The sequence below is a fragment of the Haemaphysalis longicornis genome, unplaced genomic scaffold, assembly GCF_048455015.1.
Source record: "Haemaphysalis longicornis isolate Haplotype H1 unplaced genomic scaffold, Haemaphysalis longicornis Haplotype H1 scaffold_1, whole genome shotgun sequence".
Lineage (NCBI taxonomy): Eukaryota > Metazoa > Arthropoda > Arachnida > Ixodida > Ixodidae > Haemaphysalis > Haemaphysalis longicornis.
In genome coordinates this window covers 139,524,494-139,551,244 of record NW_027526203.1, presented here as the reverse complement: position 1 = coordinate 139,551,244, position 26,751 = coordinate 139,524,494, and the positions used below count along the sequence as shown (strand labels likewise).

Here is a 26,751-nt window from a genome sequence, read left to right as displayed (position 1 = left end):
TGTGCAATTTCAAAAATCCTTTAAGTGAAACTTTCGCAGCCTAAATATTTATTAGGGAACTCTGAGCCTTAACCCTTGCAAACAAGCTAGCAAAAACGAGTTACCCTGATGGGCCGCTAATACAATTGTTGCGGGCCACAGCTTGGCGGTACTTAAATGCGTCAGAAACTCTATATATAAATAAAGTAAAGCTAAAATGCCTTTCAGCACCCAAGTATCAAAACTGCCAAGCTCGAGTACAACAACTCCTGCCCCACACAAGCATAGTGCAGCAGACAACAACGACGTGAGTCCCAAAGCTGACGTCGGGAGCCAGGGGGCGCCACTGAAGCACCTCACCGGGAGCCGCAGAGCGAGATAGCCTGAGGAGCGACTTCGTGGCATGGAGGACGAAAAATGGGCTGCGAGGGTGTTTAAGTACCTGTATATGACAAGCATGGACACGCGGTGGAGACGGAGGACCAGACAGCTGACCAAGCGGTACGGAAATTCGGTAGGGGAAAGTGGGGTTTACACAACAGTTAAAAAGCAGGTAAAGGCGGCAGAGAGGACAAGTGGGCACAGAGAATGGAAGCGAAAAAAACTCTGAAAACTTATAGAATAGAGATGCTAGACATCGGGAAGGAAGTTTTCTATTGCAATACGAGAGGCAGTGCATTGCTCTCCGAAGCACGGGCGGGGTGCCTGAGAACCCGGGCATACACGGGTACCTACAGGCAGCAGGATGAAACATGTTCATGCTGCGGCAGTGATCGGGAAGCTATAGACCATATTGTCAGAGACTGCACAGAGATACGACCACCGTAGGACGAGGGGGAAACGACGTTGGCGGAGGCTTTGGGATTTGGGGTGAGGGGTAGCCCCAACTTCGGAGCCGTAGAGGTGACGAAGAGGCGGCTGGAATGGTGGTGGAGGAAAAGTAGGGAAGGTATCCGTACGCAGGAGGAGTAATCGTACGGATGATAATTCAGAACAGCGGGGAAGAAAAAAAGGGGGAGGCAACGATGGCAGTTTAAAAGTGGGGTGAAGGGTGCGATGGGGGGATGCAAATCTATTAGGTTAGGTAGGAGTAGGGCAAGTTGGTGAAATAAAACAGGCAAGTAGGTTGCTGACAACGCACACCCAGATTCAAAGGGAGAGCCACTAATAATAATAATCATCATCATTATCATAACCGCCTGTAGGTATGTCTATAATTCGTTCCCTCCGGTTAGTGCGACGCGGTATGAGCGCTACTGAGCTTCAGAAAGGCCAACGTATAATAGTCACTCTTCGCCCCTTATCCCACTCACGTTCATGTGAAACGAAACGCCATTGTATTTCAGGAAGAACTGGATGATGACACCGTCCTTCCTAGTTGTACCGTCAGTGACCTGCGGGACATAACTTCTTACAACAGCTATACTTTCCGAAAATGCCCTGAGAAGTCCAGAAATGTATGTTCACGTAGAAACACACCTCATTGTGCCTGATATCGTCGGCCGAGTTTTCTGCGGCAAAGCGCACCATGAAGACTCTAAAACAGCCTAAAGCAGAATCAAGGCTTAGCGCTGTCCTCACCACCTGGACAATGTATCCGTGCCACTTTGGCGCCGACTTCCGTCGGACAAGCATATCGTAGGGATGTTCGTGATGACGCACAGTCCGGTAACTCATCCAAGGAACGCTTCGTGGAAAACAATGCTTGCGTTCCCCTATACCCACAGTTCAACACAAGATATACTGGATACATAAAAGAGTCGGCAACAGAAGTTAACTCGTGAGCTATCCTTTCCACAGTTCCGTGCATTATTAAGCCCCGGCTCTTCCGCGTCGTCCCGTCGGCAGGTAGGCGACGAGATCCTGTCGGTGAACGAGCACGACCTGAGTGAGCTGACCCACGACGAGGCCGCAGACGTTCTGCAGCACGCGCCACGAATGATTCTGCGGGTGCGCCGCCTGGGCAAGGTGCCCTGCGATCTGCTGCACATGGCCGGAATCGACGAGAACGACGAGGACCACTCAAGATCAATGGCTCAAGACTGCAGGTAGGGTACACCTGTGCGGACGCACACTAAATAATCCCCCCTTCCGTACGGCACACATGTAGCATTGCTGCTACTAAAAACAAAAACAGACCCCTCCCCTAAAATGAACACGAGTGCGCTCGAAGCTTGTCACAAGTCATCATCATCATCAGTAGCAGCAGCAACAGCCTATCGACGCCCACTGCAGGGCAAAGGCCTCTCCCATGGATCTCCAATTATCGCGGTCCTGTGCTAACCCCCGCAAACTTCTTGATCTCATCTGCCCATTTAACTTCCTACCACCCCCTGCCACGCTTGCCTTCTCTATTAATCCACTGTGTTACCCTTAATGACTACCGGTTATCTTGCCTTTACACTACATGCCCTGCCCACACCCATTTCTTCTTAATTTCTACTAATATGTCCTTAACACGCGTTTGTTCCCTGACCCACTCAGCTCTCTTCTTGTCCCTTAATGTTACACCTATCATCTTTCGTTCCATTGCTCGCTGAGTGGTGCTTAATTTAAGTTAAATCCTTTTAGTGAGACTCCAAGTTTCTGCCCCGTAGGTGAGTACCGGTTACATACAGTTGTCATACACTTTCTTCTTCAACGACAGAGGCAATGATAGGCTGCCAGTCAGCATAAACCAAACCAAAACTCAAAACCCTAACCAACCCGTAGCCAAACCCCAAACCATTCCCACTTAACACAAACCCATACCCAATGAACCTCAACCAACCCTTTACCCAACCCAGATCACACCCCACCCAACCCACTGGCTGAGCTCGACCCACTCTTGAAAACACACCACACACACCAGATAAAGAATCACCCCTCATCACATAAAGAACCACCTCATCACATGCAGATTCAGTTCTGCTGGCGTGTCTGCTGCCAAGCTAAGGTTCTTGGCAACTTTCAAATCAGCCGCTCATCTCTCGGCATGATGCACGGCCTATCAACGGTAGCGTCCGTGACGGCGCTGCGGTCATGAGGCACACGAGTCTGAAGCGCGCCATTTCAAAGTAGCCGCTAATCTCCTGGCGTGCAGTACGGCCTAGCAACGGCGGCGTCCGGGGCAACGACGCCGCAAACTATTGACCAACCGCTACCTCCCTTTGCCAAATAGCTCGGAATGGAACAGACGAGAGGCTCCTGGATCTAACTAGCCCATATTTCGACCTTCACTAGATGTTTCTCGGTCAGTACGTGTCCTAACGGCGAAATCGGATAGACGTCGGCTTGGAAACGCGAGGGACCCAGGTTCGATTGCGACCACTGGATGTTTCTTTTTCTTTTTCTTTTTTTGAGGCTCTTAGTTGTTTGTAACACCACCGCGAGCTTCCGCGACCCAAGTAAGTCAATAAAACATTCGCTTGGAAATGTAGAATAATCCCTGTAGAATAATCTTTTCGCACACAGAAAGCGAATTAGCAAAGCTTGTAAAGCATGCATGGGATGGTACTTTTCCGTACTACTTCTGTTGAGTGCCCGCGCTGTAATGGAAACATCTCGTGAACCTTAATATCAGCTACCCTCAAGCTACTTTCGTTAATTTCGGTTTAATGGAAGCTGACCAGCCGCTACCTCCCTTTGGCGAATAGCCCGGAACGGAATGGAACAGACGTTGCTGGACCGAACTAGCCGACAATTCGACCTTGACTAGATTTTATCCAGCCATTTATTCTCCGAAAAAAGGCAAACAAGACCGAAATTCGGAAGTTGTGCGAGAGTTTTATATATTTTATTTTATGTTATTTAAAACGTCTGCCCTTTGTACCACTAATCATTCCAAGTTTATGAACTTACAAGTGCTCGATGCTTTCGTTCTCTTCACCATCATCTTCCCTTTGTGACAGCATTGCGTGCTGGGCACCATTTCTCAGTAAGACCCCCCGAGCCTGATGCAATTGCCAGCGGAGTAGTTATTGGCGCCGATGTTAATCGTTATTGCTTTCTGGTTTGAGAGCAGCTAAGCATGGTAACCGCCAGGCAGTTACGTGGAATCGCTGGTGTGCGAACCAACTGGCTACTCGTACTTCATGACTTCGAAGGATGCCTTACGTATACGTCCCCCTTGCTTTCTGGTTTAGGTTTAGGTGTGAGCTACTGCCACCAGAACAGATCTCTCCAGAAACCTCCTCGACGCTTACAATTGGACTCTTCGTCTTCGGGATTTCAGGAACAAATATATCCTACGCAAAGTATCACGGCGCTCTAGAACCTTTGCGATAATTCTTGACGGAATCACAAGAGTGGGAGATATTGGGCAGGTGGTGGCGCCCCAAAATAAAGTTGGTGAATAGTGAGAACTGGGGAAGTTGTTAATGATGGTGGTGCCGTGAGGTAAAAAGGCACCGCTTATCGGTCGTTTTATTGTTTTTACTTGGCCGCGTACCTTTGCTCGGTTTGCTACAATACCCAGAAAACTTTCACTTGACCCCGGATGGAATGCACCGCAAAACTACAACTGAAAAATGTACATTGAAGTGACCTTCTTAGATAGGAAAGACATTCCGGAAAAATCACGCGGACAAAAAGGAGAATAAATGGGTCCGTAAAACAGCAAGCTAACCTACCGTCCCTTCTGCATGATGGACCAACAGAAATTGAGATTGTCTATATATACGCACCTCTTTAGAAGAGGCGTAATGAAGAAAAATAACGAAAGAAGCAGAAGAACATGGGGGTATGAGCAGGGTAACCGTGCAGTCGGTGCGAAGAAGTGTAGCCTTATGATGATATCCTGCAACTGCTGACAAGTGCCTGAAACGTTAGCTTCAAAGGAAGGGATACGGCGAGCTCAGATACAAGATAGAGATGGCGACTGACGCATTCAACCTCATCGGTATCGCACTCAAAAGACCTTCGGACAAAATTAACTAACTGCCTTAATTCTTAACTGCATCAAAGCGCATCCGCGGGAAAAGGCAGACCATATCGTTGTCAGAGAGTCGTCGTCTTCTCCTGTTTTACCATTGCGTTTCCACAACAAAACTTAACCCAGAGTTGAGCTTGGTTTTGCAATAATGTGAGGGTAGGTCAAACAATTGCCGCAGCTTGCACTAGTGGTGCAAGGCTGAAAAAAAAGCACAGCTGGCGGCCCTTCTCCCTTCGTTGGAAACCGGGTAGTTGCACCTCATATGGATTTTCGTACTTGCCGCTGAAAGTTCACCATGGCTAGCAGGCGCGGATCGTTTTGTCCGCAGCCTTTCACATCTTTTACAGAGCTTATACCACGTTAGCCCGCACTAGAACCCGCGGCAACCGGTTTCGCGAACTCAGCGTCTGTAGCGAACTCGGCGTCTGTGCTCCCCCACTTCAGACGCGAACGCATGTGAACTGGCGAGGGGAGCAGCACGCGAGAGATCATGCCACGAACGCAATCGCGTGGAATACGGTTTCATAACGCGAGGGACCCAGATTAGATTCTGACCACGGGAAGCGTTTTAAACGAGAGTTCACCTTTTTAAATGCAGAGCATTTCTTTAACTCACGATGTCACCCGTTCTTGTTGTCCATCGTCGTCCGCACCCCTCCCCCTACACTATATAAAAAATAATAATACTTACCGGCGCCAGGTTTCGATCCCACGACCCTGCGGTCGGAACGCAAGGTACATGGTGCTCTACCCACTGCGCCACAAAGCCGACACGAAATGGAGGGCTACGAACGCGCCTTATATCCTTGACTAATTCAAACTACGTCAAGAAGCTGCTGATACAACGCATTCACTACCTGTGGGCGGAACGCGAGGTACATGGTGATCTTCCCACTGCGCCACAATAATCATACCCACCTGCTAATAAATGATGTCATACCCACCTGCTAATAAATGATGTCACGTGACCACGTAATTACCTCTCCTCATTTAATTACAATACAACAACCAACAGCAGCAAGTGCAACAACATTAACGTAACGCAAACTACTTAACGTCGTGCGCCCCCGGAAATGCTCTGCATTTGATCGTGCCCCTCGCGAGGGGGATGTTTAGTTTCCTGCCGCAGCAAGAACGAGGCGGCCTCCTGCGCAGTTTGTGGCGCATACCCACTTGGGGGATTGGCCAGTTTACAATTAAATCGAGCAGGTCCTCAGTCCAGGACAAGAGAGTAAAAGTAATTATTATTTTTTTTTTCTTAGGAAGATTCGTTTGCCCCCTGGCGGTGGCGGGGGCGCGGAGAGACCGCTAGATGATGCTTCGCCGCAACGCAGCGGGCGAGTTAGCCGATTTTCCACCCTTCGTAGGACGCGGCGGATTACCTGTGACTGACTCGTCTTTCTATCTGCCCCTCGAAGGTCGTGAAAGCAGGCATTTCGCACTTCCGGAGCACCTGCGGCTAATCTGCGACAAACGGAAGCATTCTCCAACGTCTAGCCAGCGTGACTACAAAGACTCAAGGCCACATACGTTTCCAAAAGTGTTCCCCAAGTGCGCGCAGCAATGTTCGGCGACTTGAGGGCTTCGTGCGACGTCGCGGGATCCCTAGGATATGGAGTGATGTGTTGCGGCGGCCGTGTGTCCTGCCGAACAACGAACAACAGGTGAAATGGTAGAGATGCTGGTTGTTGGTGTGATGTGTAATAAAAAGGCACGTAAGGCTTTGATTTTCGCCATCGGCCATAAAGACCTCTTCCGGTCTAGACCGACGCCAGACGGCGTGCCCACCGAGGTACTCTCTTCCTTACCCTAGCTCAGTGCCGGACGACGCAAAAGACCTAATCAACGCGCCTATAACCGCGTGGGAGGTAGACCGCGAAATCAAAAAACTGCCTAAGAACAAGTCTCCAGGTCCGGACGGCATCATCGCCGAATTCTATCGGGCGTTTCGAAAAGAATTGGGCCCCATTCTAGTGACCGTTTTTGAAAAATGCAGGCAGGAAGGTCGGCTCCTTCCCTCCATGCGGCAAAGCCACCTCGTTCTGATCCCCAAAGAGACCAGCTCCAAAGCTTTACCGGCCGTAACCGACTTCCGCCCAATCACACTTCTATCGACCGACTATAAGATACTCGCTAGGATCCTAGCTCGACGCCTCGAGATGGCCCTCCGAGGCGTGGTTGGTGAGCATCAAACCTGCGGGTTCAAAGGTCGCTCAATCAACACCAATTTACATCGGATGAGGACCGCCTGCGAGGCTGCAGAGATGGGCGTGATGCCTATTGCGGTACTGCAACTGGATCTTCGAAAGGCCTTCGATCAAGTCGATCGGACATTTCTCTTCGCTCTACTTCAGCACTGCGGGATAGGGGAAACAATGATGAAATGGCTAGAAACGTGTTACGCAGACATCACAACAAGTGTGATGTTGGGGGGAGCACTCGGACCACCCATAGAGGTCAGCAGGTCGGTCCGCCAGGGATGTCCAATGTCTCCTGTCTTGTTCGCGCTCTATCTGGAACCGCTCTGTCGAATGATCGCTACTTCCAATTCCATCAGGGGACTGGTCCTCGGGAATGAAGAACTCCGCGTGCTAGCATACGCGGACGACATCGCCGTCGTCTGCACATCACGAACCCAGGTGAGCGAGGTCGCGGAGCTCGCACGTCGCTTCTGCCGCTTCTCTGGAGCGGAGCTAAACCTCTCCAAATCGGAGGGGTATTGGCTGGGTGAATGGGAACTCAAGCCCCTGAGCTTCTGCGGCGCTCGCTGGAAGGATTCAATACACCGCTACCTGGGCGTGAACATGGCCCTATGGGAAGCCAACGCAGCCAGATGGCGACCTAGGCTAACGGCAGCGGAGGCCAAGTTGCAACCATGGAGAACACGTCACATCGCCTTGGTCGCCAGAGCACACATCTGCAACGTCGTAGTGTACCCGGCTACCCTATACTCAGCGCGAGTCACCTCCATCGACAAGAAATCGGTGAACAATTAAGTTACACCGACAGTGGGCGGTCTTCGTCTGGCGCTCCTCGTACGAGCCTATGAGACGCACAAATCTCTTTTGGGGACTAGATGCCGGCGGCCTAGGTCTGGTCCACGTGGAGATTAAGCTGACAGTCCAACGTTTTATATATTTCCGAGACCAGTCCGACCCTTTTCTCCGTGGGGCACTCCAGTCAATCGGCTCTGCCCACATATCGAAGTGGCAGGTCACAACTGTCCAACTGCACCATGGCGCGCGAGCCGCCCCTTTCTATAGAGAAATCGCTGGCGCCATCACCCTACTGGAACAGCAGTTTTCATGGGACTACCTCCTAGCAGTTAAACCCCGCCGGCTATACCGCGACCTTCTCGCAAAGCTCCTTCCCCCACCCCTGTACCGACAGCCACCAGCCGAGGCGGCTAAGCGGGGCGTACTAAAGCGAATCATGTGCCTGCCGATTCCGACTGGGACGAAAAACTTTTTCTGCCGTTTCCACTTCGGGGTGCTACCGGTGGGATCAAGACAGGAAGAACGTGGCTTCTTTCTGCCGCGCGGTGCGGGCTGCTTCCTGTGCGGGAGGTTGGAGACGGCGGAGCACGTGTTCCTAGAATGCAACACTGCACGTTATTTCTGGGACGAGGTACAGTGTTTTCTGGGCGTCCACTGGGACATTGACTGGGCAGGTCTCCGTTACCTGGACGTACCGATAGAACACTCGGAGCTGTGCGAATGCGTCATTACCCTTGGCCTACACGCACTGTGGCGTGCGCGAGTGGATGCGGTGGAGTGTACCCCCACCCCGAAGCCAGCGTGGAGGCATTTCGTCCACAAGATGGAGTGGACCGTCAGTGCGCTCGGGGCACCCGACTCAGACTCAGAACTAGGACAAGCCCTTGCGCGCTGCTGCCGTGCGACGGTAGCTTTTAAAACAAAGGAGCTGGAACGCTTTAAGTGGATATGAAGCCAGCAACAGGCTAGGCTGCAACGAAACACAACTCCCCCTTTTTTTCCTTTTTTACCCGTAAATGCGCTTTCTATAGTGTATGAGTGTGATTTCTATTGAACAGCGTAAGACGCCAGTCAGGAACGTGGCATCAACAATGTAACAAAGGCAGCAGCATGTATAGTAGTGTGTCTTGCCCAGTACATATTTGCCCTGTGTCTTGCCCTGTTCATATTTATGATGTAAATAAACCTAGTTTTGTTGAGAAAAAAAAATCGGCCATACCATGCTGAGTATACGCCGGTTCTCGTCCGATCACCGAAGCTTAGCAGCATTGGGCTCTGTCAGTACTCGGGAGGGAGACCACCTGGGAACACCGAGTGCCGATGGCATCCTCTTTTGCTTTTTAAATCTTTCCGTATCAAGTTGCGTTCAATGAGTTGTATTTTTTTTTGTTTCATACGACAGCGGTTTTTAATTTTTTTTGTCATCCTTAACTTGGGGGGGGGGGGTAGGTTATCGCTTTCTTCGTTCTTTTGTTGTTTATTTTCAACGTCCCAAACGTAAGTGTGCATTTTCCTTCCCGTCTCGTAATGAGGTGGCCTGAGAGGGCGAGATGGAATGTATTTTGCACGCTATGGGCGCCTAAATTTCTTGTTAGGTTCATTCAATTTTTTAGCATCAAAATTAACCCATTTGGCTCAAATACGTTTGAAAATTCATATCTGGCTTTTTTGCTCTGTAGGTTTGGCGCTCTGCGTGCCAACACAACCTTTTTTTCTTCCCGATTGGATGCATGTGTTATTGTTTTCCGCCGCTCTAACCCGCTACCCCTCGGGCCGTTGGGGTGGCCCAGCGGTTAGGTGGCCGGTTTCACGGCGTACAGATTCCCGCGACCTCCCTAACCTTGTTTTTTTCTTGAGGCGTGCACTCCCAACACCTGCTCGTAGGCTCCTGGCCTCCTCGCCGCTTTCCTTCACACTTCTTGCCCTAGCCTTTTCATACTCTTTGCTTCGCCGATGATGATAGTTTTCTGGTATCGCTCAACGAAGAAATGTTTCTGGAGGTGAAATCGACGGAAATTTTATACGCGAAAGGTGTGCCCGCAGGAATTCTGCAAGAAAAGGCACTTCTAGGTCAGTGCTTCCGCAACTCCTGATCAGATGGCGCAAATTGTCCTGCAACGCCATACCCTGTATACGTGACTAGCGCCAGCGCCCCCGCGAGAGAAGCCCGGGAGCACCAGCGTCGCGGTGCGTTTGCCGGACACCGATTGGAGTACGGAGGAAGAAGAATATTTTCTCGTGAAGAAAAATCTTTTCTTCCTGCATGGATTGAAGTTACCGTTTATGGTAGCCCGGCACAGTTTCCGCTATGCGGTGGAAAGCGAAGAAACTCGCGCAGAGCTGACAGCACCGTCTCGAGTGCAACAGCAACCGGCGTGCCACTGACACTCCAAATCCAAAGGTGGTGTTTCGCAACATTTGGGGCAGACAAGCGTCATAGAAGTATTTCGAATTTTACTCAGGGCGGTCTGTTTACAGCTACTTTACGGGTGTGGGATTGATTGTTGTGTATAATTAACATGCAAGCGAGCAGTGTAAGCGAGTGTGCAGGTGTTTAACAGGCGTTAGTCAAGAAAGACAGGCACACATTAGTCAGCTCACACCAGCATACTTGTTCGTAAGCTGAAAGAGAGATACTCACTCAGTGTTTTTCGCTTTTTATGCTTTTTTTTTTTGTCTCGCGGTACTATTTTGTGGAAAGATATTTTTGTGTACCTAGTCAGAGGTGCACTAGGATAGCTGTTTTAAAAAAACAATAAATAAACAGCGACGAGAACATGTGCGTCAGGAAGAATTTGCCATTTTGTTTTAAATTTGCTTCTACTAAAGGCAACTGCTAGTACGCAGCAGAGATGGCAGGGTTTTATGAGATGCAAGCAAAATACGAAACAAATGGTATCCACAGAATTTTAGAAACCTATTGTGAAGTTATAACACCAGCGAACACTTTGCATGAGCTCAGTTGTTAGTATGCATGCACGCACGCCTGTATGCATGCTTTAACAGGGCTTGCTATTGCACCCGTATAGCCCCATGCACCGAAAGCCTCCTGCGGGAACTTGCATTACCCGCGTGGCTCTGCATGTAGAGGACATATGCGATGGGATCGGTGCCTCTTTTTTTCTTCGATGTTGTAGGCGAGAGGGGGGCGGGGGGGCAGAGCGATGCAGTGTCATGGCGCTATCGGTCGTATGTGCGTATTTGATTTCTGCAAGTTCTTCTAGTGCTTGATATACACAGGAAAAAGAGAACAGCGATAAAGAAGCACATGAATAATGAAACGAATCATTGACTACACTTATTGCTTAAAGCCGACGTCGTATAAGTCTTGTCCGCACAGAGAGAGGATTAGGGAATTGGGTGAGAGGACAGAGTTAGAGATTGTCCCGTATGTTCCTCTATTTGTTTACGCCCTCTAACCCGCCCCCATCCCAACACACACACACACACACACACACACACACACACACACACACACACACACACACACACACACACACACACACACACACACCTTGTCCTCGCCCCGTCTTTACTAAGAAACCCAAAATCTTTTTCATCCGGTTTCCTTAACGGGGCGCGAAATAAAAAACAAATAGCTAGCTCAAAACAAACACAACTAGCTCACAACAAAACACTCAGTGCGTGCGTGCGTGCGTTCGCGCGCGCGCGCGCTTGTTTGCATGGTCCTTTTCTTGAACTTATAATGCGAAGCACACGCTCCTGTGGAACGCTTCACATTCCCGTAAGATTAGGATCCATTCGCTCCCAAATACTCAAATGCTGGTTCTTCGCCTCATGGTCAATTTATTGCTTGGGCGTTAACAACAGTTTCCCTGATTTTTTTTTTTCATTTTACTTGTTTTCATGCTTTGTAAAACGTTTCAAGCCGAGCCAATTACGAAAACAATGCAATTCTGCACCCTTCCCTTAAGTCCCAGGATGGCTCGCATAGTCTTAAGCAACTCAATGCTAGCGCATATCGTCTCTGCTTCTATGCTGTATGCTCAATGCTAACTATATATTCTCTTCACATAATACGAACTTTATCAAGCGGTTCGTCGTGATTTCCTCTGTGGCGTATTTTTTTCATAAACTGTAGGCTTAAACGGGTCTTGCGAAAATTTTCTTCCATGCTTCCAAATTTCTGTAACTGTGACAATGCCAAGTCCTAGAGTGGTCTCCTGCAAGAAGCTTTTCAAGACGGTCGGAATCAGCAGTTATATTCGTGATGGTAAATTCCCTTCTCACCTGCCTGCCCCGCTCACCTTATAATGGCAATGAAACTTAAAGAACGTTGCTTACGGGATACGGAGCGTTGTAAATGTAAGTTCCAGATACGTGATCATGTCCCCTCGGTTGCATATGCGCAAACAGCAGGACATCGGTTACGGCCGCACTGTTAGGGTCAGAATGGTTGCGGGAGGATGGAGGCACAGTCGTGAGCTCAAGCAAACGGGTCGCGTTAGTTGGGGCTGTAGGATATGAGCGTCGTACCAGGTAGCGAAGCTGTGCGTGGCTGTAGGTTGCCGTGGACGTTTTGTGTCCGTGGGCCAAAAAACCTCCTAGAACTAGACTCGTAAAAGCAGGCCGTTGTTCTTGGCTGCGTATCGTCCATCACCAGGTTTTGGCAGCCCGCAGCGTTCGGCGCGAGGCGGGATGATGGATGGGCTTCATGGTGTGGATCGAACACATGATGCCGCCGAGAGAGATTGATTGATTGTGGGGTTTAACACCCCGAAGCTTCATCCGGGCTATTAGGCGCGCCGTAGTGGAGGGCCCGGGATTAATTTACCTGCGCAGAAATCTCGACACACGGGCGTTGCACGTCGCTGGTTGCACTCCCGCCCATCACATATTCTAGTTTACTCTGGCACGAACAAAGTAATACTTTCCTCTATGTATCTAGCAGTGCGCTTAAGAACTGCGTGTTTGTCGTCGCCGTGTCCGCCGGCGGCCGCACGGCGGCTCGCCGTTTTTTTGCCGCAACTTCGCTTCACGTGGGCCGTGCTAAATTAACGATGTCAGACTACCGAAAACGGCAAAGTCGACGGATCGGTTTTTCTTGCCAAGTGCAAAATAGCATACCTTTGAGATGTGCTGTGTGTTCTTTCCCATATAGCCGGTTTATCCTATTTACATTTTTCCATCATGTAACGTTACGACACCCTGCGGCGCAAGTAGAGACATGGGTCAAAGTTTAGGCACCGCGGTGGCAGTTTTTTTTCAACATTTTTAGATATTTGTATGTGTTACATATATCAACAGCACCCCGCCTGATATCTTAACGGGCATGCAAGGTTATCAGGAATCTTCGGAAGCACAAATTACACCATTTTAATTTTGTACGGGTGCAATTAAAAAAATCAGTTTTAGCAAGCCCCAACGCAATGACACGAATCCACTCGCGAAATAGTATAAGTCTGTAGGCTCAGCATTTTTGGCTGGGCGTTTATGAGTCAGTGAGTCGGTGCGTCGGCCGGCTCCTCAGTGGGGCACTTCTCTTTTCAGATATAGACTAACTACTAGCCCACTGACTAGAGCTACCGCCACGTATTTTCTCCTTGACCACTGCGTACTACGAAGGCATATCATCATCATCATCATCATCATCGCCACCACCACCACCAGCCTATCTACGCCCACTGCAGGGCAAAGGCCTCTCCCATTAATCTCCAGGTACCCCGGTCCTGTGCTAAGTGAAACCAGTTTATCCCCGCAAACTTCTTTATCTCATCTGCCCATGAAACTTTCTGCCGCCCTCTGCCGCGCTTTCCTTCTCTAGGGATCCACTCTGTTACCCGTAATGACCGACAGTTATCTTGCCTTCGCATTACATGCTTGTATATCTCACACTGACTGCCCTTAGGAACGATTGCTGCGCTCTACAGGAGTGAGTTCTCTTTGCAGCGGAGAGAAAATGCACGTTTCCATCTCAAATCCGCAGGATGGCTGTCCCCTACGGTGGAGGGGCGCTTGGAGGCGTGGACCAGCTGGAGTGTGGGCTGTCTGTTGACACGACGCCTCGGGTGGCATGCAGCAGCAGGCGGCTCAGCCCCAGGCGCCAAACCAGCGAAGAGATCGAAGAGGCGCTGGACGCCAAGTGCGCCCAGCTACTCTCGCCCAGGTGCTCCTCTCGATGGAAGCCTGCGCCCAGCTTCCTTGTTCCTTACCGATGAATGCTGCTAAGTCACACGGCTTTCCTTTCCAACCATAGACATGCAACGAACCATTCTGTTTCTGAAGTCCGCAAAGATCTGCCTACGAATGCGATAAACACGCAGCTGTATCAAAGAATCAATAGCTGTCAGTTGGTACTAAAAATGTTACTAGAGCGTCGTCTACAAACAGAGCTCCAGAAATTATGAAATGAGTTGCGGCATCCTGTGAGGTCCCGAAAATTCGAAAAAAAATTGAATTCGTCTCCTAAAAATATTATACGGTAATTGCTCGCGATATTGTTTACTAAACTATCGAGAATGCGTTTACGAGTGAGAGGTCGGGGAAGAAAAACATAGCGCGCTTGTATCCACTTCCGGGCTAAGGGGTGTGAACACCTGTTCCATAGCCTCCTTCTACAGAGCAAATGCCGTGGTCAAGATGTATTAAGGCGCAAGCCTTGCACGTCCTTACCACGAGAAAAGGCGGTATCGCAGTTATTGTGCCCGAAAGATGACCATAAAAATACCCCATCAAGCAAGCACAGATCAATGTCAAAATGGACGCGCCACCGAAGTATAGTACAAATACAAACACTGCAACGCAGTTGCTGTGTCACGGAAGCTGTTAAGTAGGCGGGGGCTCCGAGCTCACGTATGATGTCACCGCAGGAGCGCCGTGCGCAAGAAAAATGACGTCGTGCGAGAGACGAGGGGCATATGTTGCGTGTTGTGTAAAAGGCGTCACGCTATCAGTTGCGCTAACGCAAGCACGGCATGCAGTACCAGCAGGAACAACTTTGGGAACTTTACTGGAAAACGTTTCAACCACCCGACACAAATGCTTTACATTCAAATGCATTCTACACGTGCTTTACGACACAAATTCCTTCTTACACGTGAACAATGTTAAATGTCCCTTCCTAGTTTGGGGCTCTTAGACTATTGGGTGAATCGGAAGAAAACCAGCACCTGAATATCAGCGGGGACTTGGTGACACATCCTTCTGTTTGATAATGTGAAACGCACATTACCAGTTAAACCCCACAGTTTCGCTTCTAGCTGCTACACCAATCCAAGCTCCGTTATTCGAATTCTGGGCTATTGAGCTGTTTTCGCATTCCGGTTGTACTCTATTCGTCGTGTGCGACTGCCACTTCCGTCACAAGCAGACTGCTAAGGCGGCCTACAAACGCTTCGACATTGAAATACAGACGATCTTTCCATTTTTACCTTCAGTAGGCGCCGATAGTGTAAACGTGAGCTTGCCCAGTGGGAGTGAATTTCATAATGGAAGCTTAAATTAATGTGCGGCTGTGACTAACATCAAGCAAGGGAAAATGTTCCACCCCAATTTCTGTAAAAAAGAAGGTGCGCACCCGCCGCGGTGGCTGAGTGGCTGAGGCGTTGTGCTGCTGAGCACGAGGACGCGGGCTCGATTCCCGGCTGCGGCGGCCGCTTTTCTGATGGAGGCGAAAAGCAAAAACGCCCGTGTGTACGAGATTTCGGTGCACGTTAAAGATCCCCAGCTGGCCAAAATTAATCCGGAGCCCTCCACTGCGGAGCGCCTCGTCGCCTGCGTTGCGTCGGCGCGTAAAACCCTACAATCAGACCAGACTGCATTCCCGTACCCTCACTGACAGCTTCCCCCTTTGCTATTATCAGTGGTGAACAGAAGTGGGTAAACGTTAATCGGAGCGCCTTGAGGTGATCTTGTAAGGCTCGCGAATGTGTACGTGTCCCGTAGAGATAATCTCCACTAGGTGGTAGAGCGAAGCCCTTATGCGCAGTGCACGCATCTCCCTGGCCTACTACCGAAACGAGTACGAGACGCGTGCCATGACCGTGGACGCCCTGGTGGCCGTGCTGCTAGAGCTGCTGGACACGCCTCACAAGTACGCCCTGCTGGGACACCTCCGGAACTCCATCCGGCCGGAGGACCTTGACAAGGTTCGTGGGCCGCGTATGTACTCACACTGAACATCCGAGCCAGAGCTGTGCTTTATTAGCACATGAGAGTCAACCAGTGTTGTGTCTGAGCGGCTCTTCACTCAAAGTTTCTTCTTCGTGTGACTCTCTTCACTAACTGTGAAACGCATTTCATGCGCTAAATATTTTTGTTTCGGTGCATAGGTACAAAATTGGCGCTTTCTTTCCGTGGATCCCATCTGAGAAGAAGTGAACGTTCTTGGGTATATAGGCTGACGTTTCAAGCCCTTACGGGTACGGTGTAAGTCTAACGATCGGTTCAAATCCTCTGCATCTTCAACGAATTCAAACTGGATGTATACCCCTTATAACAAAATATCAATTGGGAAGTAGGGCCATCTTATAGCTGCGCACGGGGTCGTGGGTTCGGTTAAAGGTCGCGAAGAATGCGTTTTATTGGCACCAAAAGACAAAAGCCCCCGCGTGTACGAGATTTCAACGTTGACAGGGAAATCCGTAACTGTGCCGGTGGGGAGGTCCCGTCTCGCCAGCAAGAACCAAGGTATCCTGGACCGTGAGAGCGCGCGAAGATGGCGCTTGCTGTTATGCAAAGTTTACTCATCCGCTCATTCCGTAAGCAATCGCGCAGGAGCCGCCGAACGATTTGTTTGGGGCCCCTTGATCTCCGTATGTCACTGCGCGTATCTTTCTGCTCGTTGAAATCGCTTTGGACTTTTCTCTGGGAGAAAGCCTTATCACCCCGTGGAAAATTTACCATCCCTTCTTAAAGAAAGTTGAGATAAGCGCTAACGATAAAAGTACGTCCCATCGATCGTGAAACCTTCAAAGACCGAAATCGCAAAACGAAGAACAAACCCTTGCAACGATTTTTGAACGCATCTACGAACGATCTAAATGTATACCGATACGTCATTTATGCGATAAAGGTATCCTATTGTACTCCTTCTTTATGATCAATGCGTGTATTGTCTTATCTATAACCGTTCCTCTTTCGCGATTTTCAAGTCACCGGTTTGACCCAAATGGAAGCCCGGTCTACCGCACGCGCCATGTGTCCAGAGGTCTTATCAGAGCTTTTCGGTCGAACAACCGGTCTATGGGTAAATGCATTAGTTTCTTGACAGGACGCCATCGGTCCCAATAAGTAAGCTTTCGGTTTAATGAACGTTCGATGCGTAGTTGCCGTACATCGTGTTTTCGAATAAGGGACGAACGCTACGCAGAACCATATGTCCCATTGGCTGCTACCAATAATCCGTACGGCCCCGCAGGCGCACTCGCAATGCGGCCGCGGAGTCGCAGCTATCATAGTCGCCGTGTGGTATTGGTGTCATCGCTTCGTATGCATGGCTTGCAGGGCTCGGCAAACACCGCTATAAGGGACTTAAAAAAACTGAGGGAGTGGCAACAAGCAACAGCGAGACAAAAAAAAAAAATGGGCGAAACAATGAACAAAAGCATGAAAAGTAGCAAATAAAGCAGAATAGTTTGGGAAAGAAAAAGGAAAACTTAAAAGTGGAAAGAAAAACAGGGAAAGGCAGTTGTAAGAAATACTGCGGGCTCAATAGAAACAGAAATCAAGATGACGGTTGCATAAAGACAACGTCTAGCCGAAAAAGACGTGAACTGCAGTGAGACGTGATGTGCTATGAAGCCATTGTCAATAAAAAAGACTAATTACAAGAGCATTCCACCGGCAATCGATGAGCACGCAAATTTTATCCTCGGCAAAAAAAAAAGGAAACTACATAATATAATGGGCACCTTATATAGCTGGTACAAAAGTGATATAACTAGATAGCCAAACACGAAGGACCCTGCAGCACCTTCATTAAGCACTTTTACTCTTTCCTTCATGCCTGAAAGCACCATGAGAGCGGTAGTCATCGCCAGAATCGAGAGGCTCTGCGTGGTTTAGTCGTCGCAGCAGATAGGCCTTCCAGTCCCTGCATGGCTTTTGTAGCGATTTTCTTTGAAGTGGCTGTTGGCGTTGTATTTTCCAACTGAAAGGAAGCGGGCCCGTAGTGATGACGTCTCCCGAATGACGTCATTCGAGAACGCAAACAACGCCAAGAAGGGGGAAAAAATTTGGAGCAAGTTTCTATGTCATCTGCAGCTGGTGTAGAGCAGTTACTTTGCTGAGGTACTTGGCGACCCCCTGTTCTAAGTGACGGATGCGCTTATCTACTACGTTCTCAACGCGCTTGATATTTGAAAAAGCTGAAAGTCGGGTTTCAGGCTTTCTCTAAATTCGGACATAGGAGCAGGACATGCATCTAAGGTACACAATTTTAGCTACAAACTTTTCACCTAACAAATAACCAGCTACCGACTGGATGCTGGTATTTTCATGCTGACAATAAGCGGCTGCAGCCTGGACGGATCACAACGAGGAGAAACAGGAACGAACCAACATCGAGGCTCGTTATATCTATGCGCTGAATTTTCCTGGGCTGTAGTTTAAAGAGGCTTCTGAAACACGCAATCTTGGCTTAGCAAAGGCGTGCGAACTGAAATGTAGACAGCGCGTAAGAAATCTGAAATTTCCCACCGTGCTCTCAGACCTCCGGAGGCGTGCTTCAGTGCAATTGTTTTACAAATGAGGAAGAATTATGATCATTAAGCTTGAATCTACGAGTTGCAGTCGTCGATCATTCGCGCCAGCTGTTTGGCCACCTCGCATATCCGAGGAAGTTACGTCAGCACCGTGGACGTCCGCTGGAGAATCTCTGTGTGTTTTCAGTGTGCTTATCACAATACCACAAGTAAAACTTTATGGTTATATGTATCGTTGTAACTTTATCTCACAGTCGTCAGTTTTTGGAAGCATACGCCTCCATATATCATGATAATGGGGTAAAATGGTACAGTTTGCAGTTTTGCCAACTTCCCGAGACAGGGCTTCCATGTGTAGTGCTACAAACTTTCACGGGATGGACAAATGTGAATGCGCAGTTCGACGAGCTCCTCTACCGGCGGGAAGTCCAGGCGGCGCGGTCCAAGGAGACCCAGCAGCAAGTGCAGCTTCAGCTTCAGCAACAGCAACAGCAACAACAGCAGCAGCAGCAGTCGTCGGGTGTGGAAGGCGCCTGCGGGGGCGGCGCCGAGTTGCCCAGCGAAGACAGCGGCGTGGACTTGGCCAGCGGAGGTCCTCAGCCGGCGGGCGGCCAGCAGGGCAGCCGGAGGCGGCGACCTCCGTTCCGTCGGCACAGCAGTGGCGGTGAGTCCGGCGACAAGCAGCTGGCCGTGGAGGACCGCCGCTGGAGCAGCGTCAGCGAGCCACCCATGGACCCGGACGTGGTACGTGCTCGCACTTTTACTCTCGGAGGGCGCGCTTTCCACAAACCGCCTATAGTCACACCCGACGCCCGGTTGAAAAGCCGGGCTCGGCAGCCCACGTCTTCGCAGCCTGCATTAATTCCACACTACTTGTACGGGTGTCATACACGTTGATGAAACTGTTTCACGATCTTCTTGCAATCGTTTACGTTTGGACTCCATAGACCCTTCAATTTTATGCCGACAGTTCCGCAAGAAAAATTATAGTCTAGTGTGTAATGACACTACGAATTTTGCCCGGACGAGGGTCAGAGTTCTTGCTTTTAGAGAGCATCGGTGACGTCGGTCACCGGAGGTGCCTTTCAGTAACCACGATAATCGCCCTGGCTTAACGACAGGCGGTGACACAAGGAAAGGAAAGGCCGAGATGCCCGGTGCTGTTAAGAAAAACTGCGCTCTCAACACGAGCTGCCTTTTTGCTCAACTCTGAAAAGCTTCGTTCAGATTCACAGGATGCAAACCAATGACAGCACGCTCTAGAGGCACGCATTTGAAATCGTTGTTGACATTGTTTTAAAGTGTGCGGAATCAAACGTTCACATATCTTTTTTCTCCTGGGGAATGCTGTTAGCAGGGGTCTAGATCATTTGTAAAAGAATGTACGTTTGTCAGGAGTGTCACGTGGAGTTTCTAGCTGAAATCTACGCGCTTTCCTAAAATAATATCCAGAATAAAATATTCAAAGTATTTCCTACCAGTTTCAATTCTCGATAGTTGCACACCAGTTCGGAATGAATCTCGCATGGATTAGGTATTCCGCTCATTAATATTATGCTCTTACTACATACTGCCAGCCACTCGTTGGCAGACAAAATAGAAGTTATTAAATTCGCGTATTTAAGCCTTGACTTCGATTTCCGTAGCGGTAGGAATTATTCATGAACGATCAGACGTATATGCTACTCAGTTATCTTTTTCTTGGGGTCGGGAAAGAGGGAGCAGGTTTGAGGAAGTGGCTGGTTGGCCAATTTTAAGCGCCAGTTTCTGTTACCAGTCATTCTTAGCAATATGTCACACAAAACCCAGTGTAGGGCCGTGTGCTCAACGAACGTATCCTGCCAGCACAAAACAAAATCGCGGTGGTAAAGGGAGTTATATTAGGCACAATGCGTGCACGGTACTCAGGAAGTTGCTGTTAGAGGTCATGACGTCAAATGTGCTAAGCGACGCGCGCTCCCTTCACGCGCTATCCATATCGCTTGTATCGATTTATGTTGCATAACCGCGCCGACCTTCGCATGCGTGACTTCCTGTACACGCCTTAATACCAGGGGGCTTACACCAATCGCCTGTGTCGGTTGTGGCGTTCGGTGCTATCTGGCGCTTCAGCCGCCCTGGAAGGAGCCCGCATGGTGGCCCCCAGCGACGCTGTCCGGAGGGTGAAACGGTTGCCTATCTTTGCGCTGTGATCGTGGCGCCGTCACACAACCTCATCAGCTTTCCTCGTCGGAATTCGATCGATATCTGCTATTCCGCCGCACGCTAAGCAAAGGTCACTGCGCGCTGTCTCGAGTCGTCGAGTCTCGAACCTGCGACCCCACGCTCGGAGCACGTCTCTTGGTTTCCCCATTCCGGATACTCCGGGCTTATTTCGAGGCCCCTAGCTATCAAACCGTACGATTCACGTCAGTTTAGGTTAAAAATTTTCTAGGGCGCCTAATCACTCCATATTATGTCGTCAATGCGAAAGCATTACTGGAGAATCGGGAAGCTCATATGCTGGTGTTGTGTACGCCGTTTTGTTTCACCGGCCGTTGTTGTCGACGGTTCCGATCCCCTGGCCGCATACACCGCATCGAAGGAATTTATTCAAAGTGTCGCGTGAAATATATACATTTTACGCGCGGTAATTGCGTCGAGCCTACAGTGGAAGGTGTCCAGCGGTGCGCATGTGTGCTCGCATTGTCATCGTACCCATCTTTCGCTCTTTATGAAGTTTCTGTCCTGTTTCAGTTACTTTGACTGAGAGGCTTGGCCAATGACCTGTGTTAGCCCTACATGCATTTTATTATCGAGAACGTGTACTGCTACACTCACCTAATTGGTACTTGTGTAATTACCATGCTCAGATTTATCATTTAACACACGCTGCTACGTATCAGGCCTCAACGTTTTCACTGAGTTCACCTTTGGCCAGCTGGAAGCAGCGAGATGTGGTGGTCCAGCTGTTCCGTGCTGCGGAAGACCTTGGTTTGAACCAAACCCAGCGCATAGTTTGCCAGAATCTGTTTTCAACTTGATTGGTTACTTTGTTTATAGGAGCTTCCCTGTGAAACGCGACATCATTTCAAAAATCATTCATTGACCTTCCTTTTATCCTTTTAGCCGTCGGTCATTTTGTGTGCCCCATCTGTAGGCCTTTTTGTGTGGCCTGGAGACGGGATTTTCTACCAATATGGTTAACTGATGCGTTCAAATTAACAAGTAGAACGCCGTACCGTCTAACGCCCGAAGTCCTCCGTTCGTGCGGGACCGTTAATAAAATGTGGCCCCATTACGGTAGTGGACAAAATCACGACCAGAAGACACCAGCACTCAAATCTTATCCAAACCTGAGGATCCGTTGTACCACAGTTCCCCTTATGATGACACATTACACCTTTAAGAACAGGATTGAACATGGACGGTCTAGAAGGCTCGTGCTTAACTTTTTTGAACACCCCTCCCCCTCCCAAGGGCAAACATCTTTGCGAACGAACTAATGGTTAAAGAAAAACGTAGTGAAAGACGAAGCACACAAGTTTGTTATCCTAAGACCGCTCAAGGAGGATTTCAGTAGCACCAAGGTCACTGAATTATTCAATAGCGCCAAATTTTCCGTTGCAACAGAGAAGAGCGGCGACTTATGCTATAGTCTCTCCTATTCCAAAGCTGAGGACCACTATTGTAACAACTATAGAGCTGGCAAAGAGAGTAGTAGTGCCAGATGGGACCGGAGACGCGTACACATTCTTTCGGGCTCCCTTTGTTTTGCCGCCACGAAGGGCGCGTACACATTTGGCCGCGGTGTTTTACTGCTCGGCATAAACGAGCAAGGCGGGAAAGAATGGGAGGGGGTGCGCCGACCGTTTGGCCGCGGAGACGGGACAAACTGTGTCGCGCTCTACTTGGAGCCAGGCCCCAATTAGTGCGGTTGGTGTTGCCGGCGGTGGCGGACCGAACCCGTGATCCCCTTTTTATAGCCGGCAATTGCGGCACGTCGTTGGCGGGGAGCTATATAGTCGCCTCTGAAGGGCAGGGGAGACACAAAGAAAAAAACAATCCTTATGCCGCCTCGACGCTTGCGCTATTAGCCGGAGCGTCTCTTTTGCTTCTCCGTTTGCTTCTACTCGACGCTTCTGTTGTCTGGACGGTTCGCTTCTCCGCTACTCGGAGAAGAGGGGGAAGTGGTGGTAGAGAGAGGCGTCCTGCGTCTTTTGCGCAGTTTTACAGGCCTGACCTACTGCCACGACTTCATTACGTCCGTGGCTTTTCTTTCTTTTTAATTTTCACGCAACGGTTTGCAACATAGTTCCTTCCCCTCTTTCTTTCTCGCCTTTGCCTCCTATACAGCTTCCCTCATTTTTCATTTTTTGCCTTTCCTGTTTTTTTTTTCCATCTGTCCCTCTCTGCCTCCCCTTTTCATCCTCTCTCTCGCTTTCGTACTCGAGTGCACTGGTGTTTGTCCCGTCCAGTTCTGCTGCACGCTGACGCACGCGTGTGGGTGTGTGCGCGCGTGCTGTCTTTGTGGCGGGGAGCTCAAAGCCGCCTTTTATCCCATCAACATAATTGTTCAGGCCCCCCAATGCACCTGGAAACTTGCAACAACACCGCCGAACACGGGTTCGCGAACAAAGAATAATGGTGACCTGGCAAAGTTGTTTTCTTCTTTTATCCGGAAGTCGCCCCTTAGCAGTGTATTCTTGATTACGGTGCGTTCAGTGGTATTTCCTGCCTGTAAAACTACTTCCCGTCATTATTACGCTTGGTCGCTGTCCATAAATCAACTTTGAAAGGCGCTTGAACAAACGAACAATTATTTAGGAAAAGAAGCGAGTACGAAGGGCAGCTTACTGATTCATACAATCTAAGTCCCCGTAGGCCGTGTTCATCACAGAGCTCGAGAAGGACCAAGTTAAGGGACCAAATGTGCGAATTCGGCAAATTACGAAGCCCACTATATTTTTTACTTTAAACATGCATGCGCGCAGGGACAACACGCGAAGCGTGAATGGCGCTCTGCATTGCGTAATGTCATTCCGCCGATGCCCTTTTTCACTAAAATTGAATTCTCAGCCGCGTCTTTCGTAGAATTTGCACACTAGGCCACTTCGATTGGTCATTCTGGAGCATTGTGGTGAAGACGCTTTAAGGGGTCTTCCTAGAGTGTACCCTTCATACAGCGGATGACTGTAAAGTGTGTGTGCTTTTGTGCGCATGTGTATGTATGTATGTATGTATGTATGTATGTATGTATGTATGTATGTATGTATGTATGTATGTATGCATGTATGTATGTATGTATGTATGTATGTATGTATGTATGTATGTATGTATGTATGTATGTATGTCTGTGTGTGCATGCGTGCGTGTGCGTGCGTGCGTGCGTGTGCGTGTGTGTCTGTGTGTGTGTGCGCGTGCGTGCGTGCGTGTGCGTGTGCGTGTGCGTGCGTGTGTGTGTGTGTGTGTGTGTGTGTGTGTGTGTGTGTGTGTGTGTGTGTGTGTGTGTGTGTGTGTGTGTGTGTGTGTGTGTGTGTGCAAGGTAGAAAGAGAGAGGGAGGGATGCGGAGTGGACGAGCGAAAGTGAGGGAGTGGCATAAGTGCGGTGTCCGTTTCGTTTTTTACCCAAGCTTTTAAAAGGAGGTATTGCTAACAATACTGTAAATCCCCAAAATTGGAAACCGACTGTATTCTAGGTAGTTTCGGCAAAAATTGTTGCGGGAGAGAGATTACCTAGAAAAAAGTCGATATCCAATTCGAAGCCCCAGATGGCAAAATAATCCGTGTTACGGCGTCTTCAGGCCAATATCTTTAATAAATATAATAAACATAAACCTTCTAGATGACTCGGCCGCGCATGTTAATGAATACACTAATTGCTTTCTTGGCTATGGATATGAGACACTAATTCACGCACCAACCCGTTCTTCGAGCACCAACGCAGGGACACTTATTGATCATGCGCTAACAAATGCCCTCACCCCACCTGAAGCGTTTATCATTCGAGCAAGCATTACTGATCATTATCCAATAGCCCTTCGTTTTCACTGTGCAAAAAACTGTTCAAAAGATCAGTCATACAGAACAATATTCAACAAACAGCAATTCCGAGAGTTAATGTCATGCGCCCCCTGGTCCCGAATCTTGTCGTGTCAAGATGCTCAGTCATCGTACAGTGAATTTACCGCGATAATAAACAACTGCATAACGTCGTCTACATCTACAGTAAAGTGTCGTAAAAACTACTCATTCCCTGAGAACCCCTGGTTAACTCCCGGATTGCTCAAAAGCATGCGTAAAAAAGAAAACCTGTACAAAAAAACTAAGCGGCAACCTTTCAACGCCGCGCTTCTCAGGCGGTACAAAAAAATATTCTGTTACTTTGACGCTATTGCTGAAAACCGCTAAAAAGAATTATTACGAACGACGAATAAGTGAAGCCGGTAGTAAAAGCGGAAAGCAGTGGCGTATCATTCACGAATTTCTGAATAACAATGCTCCTCCGAATGTTATCTCAGAAATGCAACACAACGGTCTTTCGCTCAGCACAAACAAAGAAATCGCTAACGCCTTCAGCTCATTTTTTTCGACAACATCAAATTTAACGAATGCACCCTTTACCTCTGCACAACGAAAAGTTTCACAATCATTCTTTCTTTTCCCAGTTTCATCCAGTGAAGTTAGTTCTACTATCACTAATCTTAAAACAACCAGTGCCGGCCTTGATAACATTCATGCGCGCTACATCAAGGATACTGTTGATATTATATCTGATACACTAGCTTACATTGTAAATTTAATTTTTAAAACTGCTGTCTTCCCACGAGAGCTGAAAAGAAGTAAATTAATTCCTGTCTTCAAAAAGGGGGATAAGACTGCTATGAATAACTACAGACCAATTTCTATACTTCCATTTTTTAGTAAAGTGATTGAAAAGCTAATTCAACGACGTCTTTTAAACTACCTCAATAAGTTCGCAATTCTGACGCCTCGACAGTTCGGTTTCCGGCCCGGTTACTCCACTAATCTTGCTCTAATAGCGCTGACTGATCAATTTAAGAAGGCAATCGATGAAGGTAAAATAGTCGGATCCGTTTTCATAGATTTTAGTAAGGCATTTGATTCCATAAATCATGACATTCTTTTTCAAAAATTATCCTCATATGGTATAGTTGGTCCCCCTTTAAACCTCATTAGGAATTACTTGCTAAATCGAGAACAAACCGTTAACGTATCAGGTGCAACGTCGGATATAAAAATTGTAAATATAGGCGTACCACAAGGGTCTATCATTGGTCCAATCTTATTCCTAATTTACATTAATGACCTCCCAAACTGCCTAACAACTCCAGCCGACTGCCTACTTTATGCTGACGACACAACCATTTACACCGCCCACGAAAATATCCATGAAATAACACAGCAGCTAAATAACGACCTTAGTAAACTTAGCATATGGTGCGACAGGAATAAGCTAGTAATTAATTCATCTAAAACACAATTCATGTTATTTAGTTCCCGTAAGCTCAGGCACGATAATGTGACCATACTTATTAACTCCCACCCCGTATTCCCAAGCAATCAATGCTTGTTTCTCGGTGTTCAACTGGACTGCTCCCTTAAATTCACTGCACACATTCAATATTTAAAAAAGAAGACGGCATATGGTATTACAGTTTTGCTAAAAGCGCGTCAATATTTTAGCTTATCAACGCTCATTTCCCTGTACTATGCATTTGTTCATAGCCACATCAACTACTGTATCGTGTCTTGGGGCCTTACTTATCATTCGCACCTCACCCCCCTTCAGCACATTCAAAACCAAGCGGTTCGACTGATAACATCCAGCCAGTACAACGCGCATGTGCCCCCACTTTTTCGAAAACTTAACCTCTTACCGTTGACAAACTCGTTCTGTATAACCTGGGAATATTTGCTTACCGTTTAACCAAAAGTTCGGAACACTTATACATAATCAATAGAAAGCAACTTACCAATCCTAACAACACACGGTTCTCACTTCAACACAACTATCTGCTTCCAAGAGTGCGCACAAACTATGGAAAACAAACGGTAGAATTCGCTGCTATAACGAACTGGAACAGCCTTCCTCTTGAACTTAAAGATCTATCGCCTATTTCTTCATTCAAACACTCACTAAGGACATTTTTATCCCGCTAATTCATGTGGTCTGTTTTTTGCTGTGATTACTTAGAAA

The 26,751-nt window shown here is 48.5% G+C and overlaps 2 protein-coding genes and 1 pseudogene across 2 annotated transcripts in view; all 3 read left to right on the top strand.

Moving 5' to 3' along the window:
* LOC144137020 (whirlin-like) overlaps window positions 1-26,751 on the top strand; it is a 267,993-nt gene that overhangs the window by 92,483 nt on the left and 148,759 nt on the right. The window contains exons 6-9 of the mRNA XM_077669440.1: window positions 1,828-2,027; window positions 13,835-14,014; window positions 15,836-15,995; window positions 18,951-19,295. Of these exons, the coding sequence (XP_077525566.1) occupies window positions 1,828-2,027; window positions 13,835-14,014; window positions 15,836-15,995; window positions 18,951-19,295 (885 nt within the window). The remainder of the gene's footprint in view (window positions 1-1,827; window positions 2,028-13,834; window positions 14,015-15,835; window positions 15,996-18,950; window positions 19,296-26,751) is intronic.
* LOC144174301 (uncharacterized) lies at window positions 8,324-13,404 on the top strand. Its single transcript, XM_077702932.1, has 4 exons — window positions 8,324-8,422; window positions 8,684-8,722; window positions 10,315-10,329; window positions 13,399-13,404. Exons 1-4 carry the CDS (start codon window positions 8,324-8,326, stop codon window positions 13,402-13,404), a joined length of 159 nt encoding a protein of 52 aa, XP_077559058.1.
* On the top strand, window positions 9,093-9,213 carry LOC144156392 (5S ribosomal RNA; annotated as a pseudogene).

Bases quoted from the DNA above. Each gene is read 5' to 3' on its own strand.
- LOC144174301 (XM_077702932.1), top strand. From the start codon at position 8,324: ATGTGCCTGCCGATTCCGACTGGGACGAAAAACTTTTTCTGCCGTTTC. The intron at 8,423-8,683 runs CTGCCGCGCGGT...CCCACCCCGAAG, and splicing joins AGGAAGAACGTGGCTTCTTT to CCAGCGTGGAGGCATTTCGT.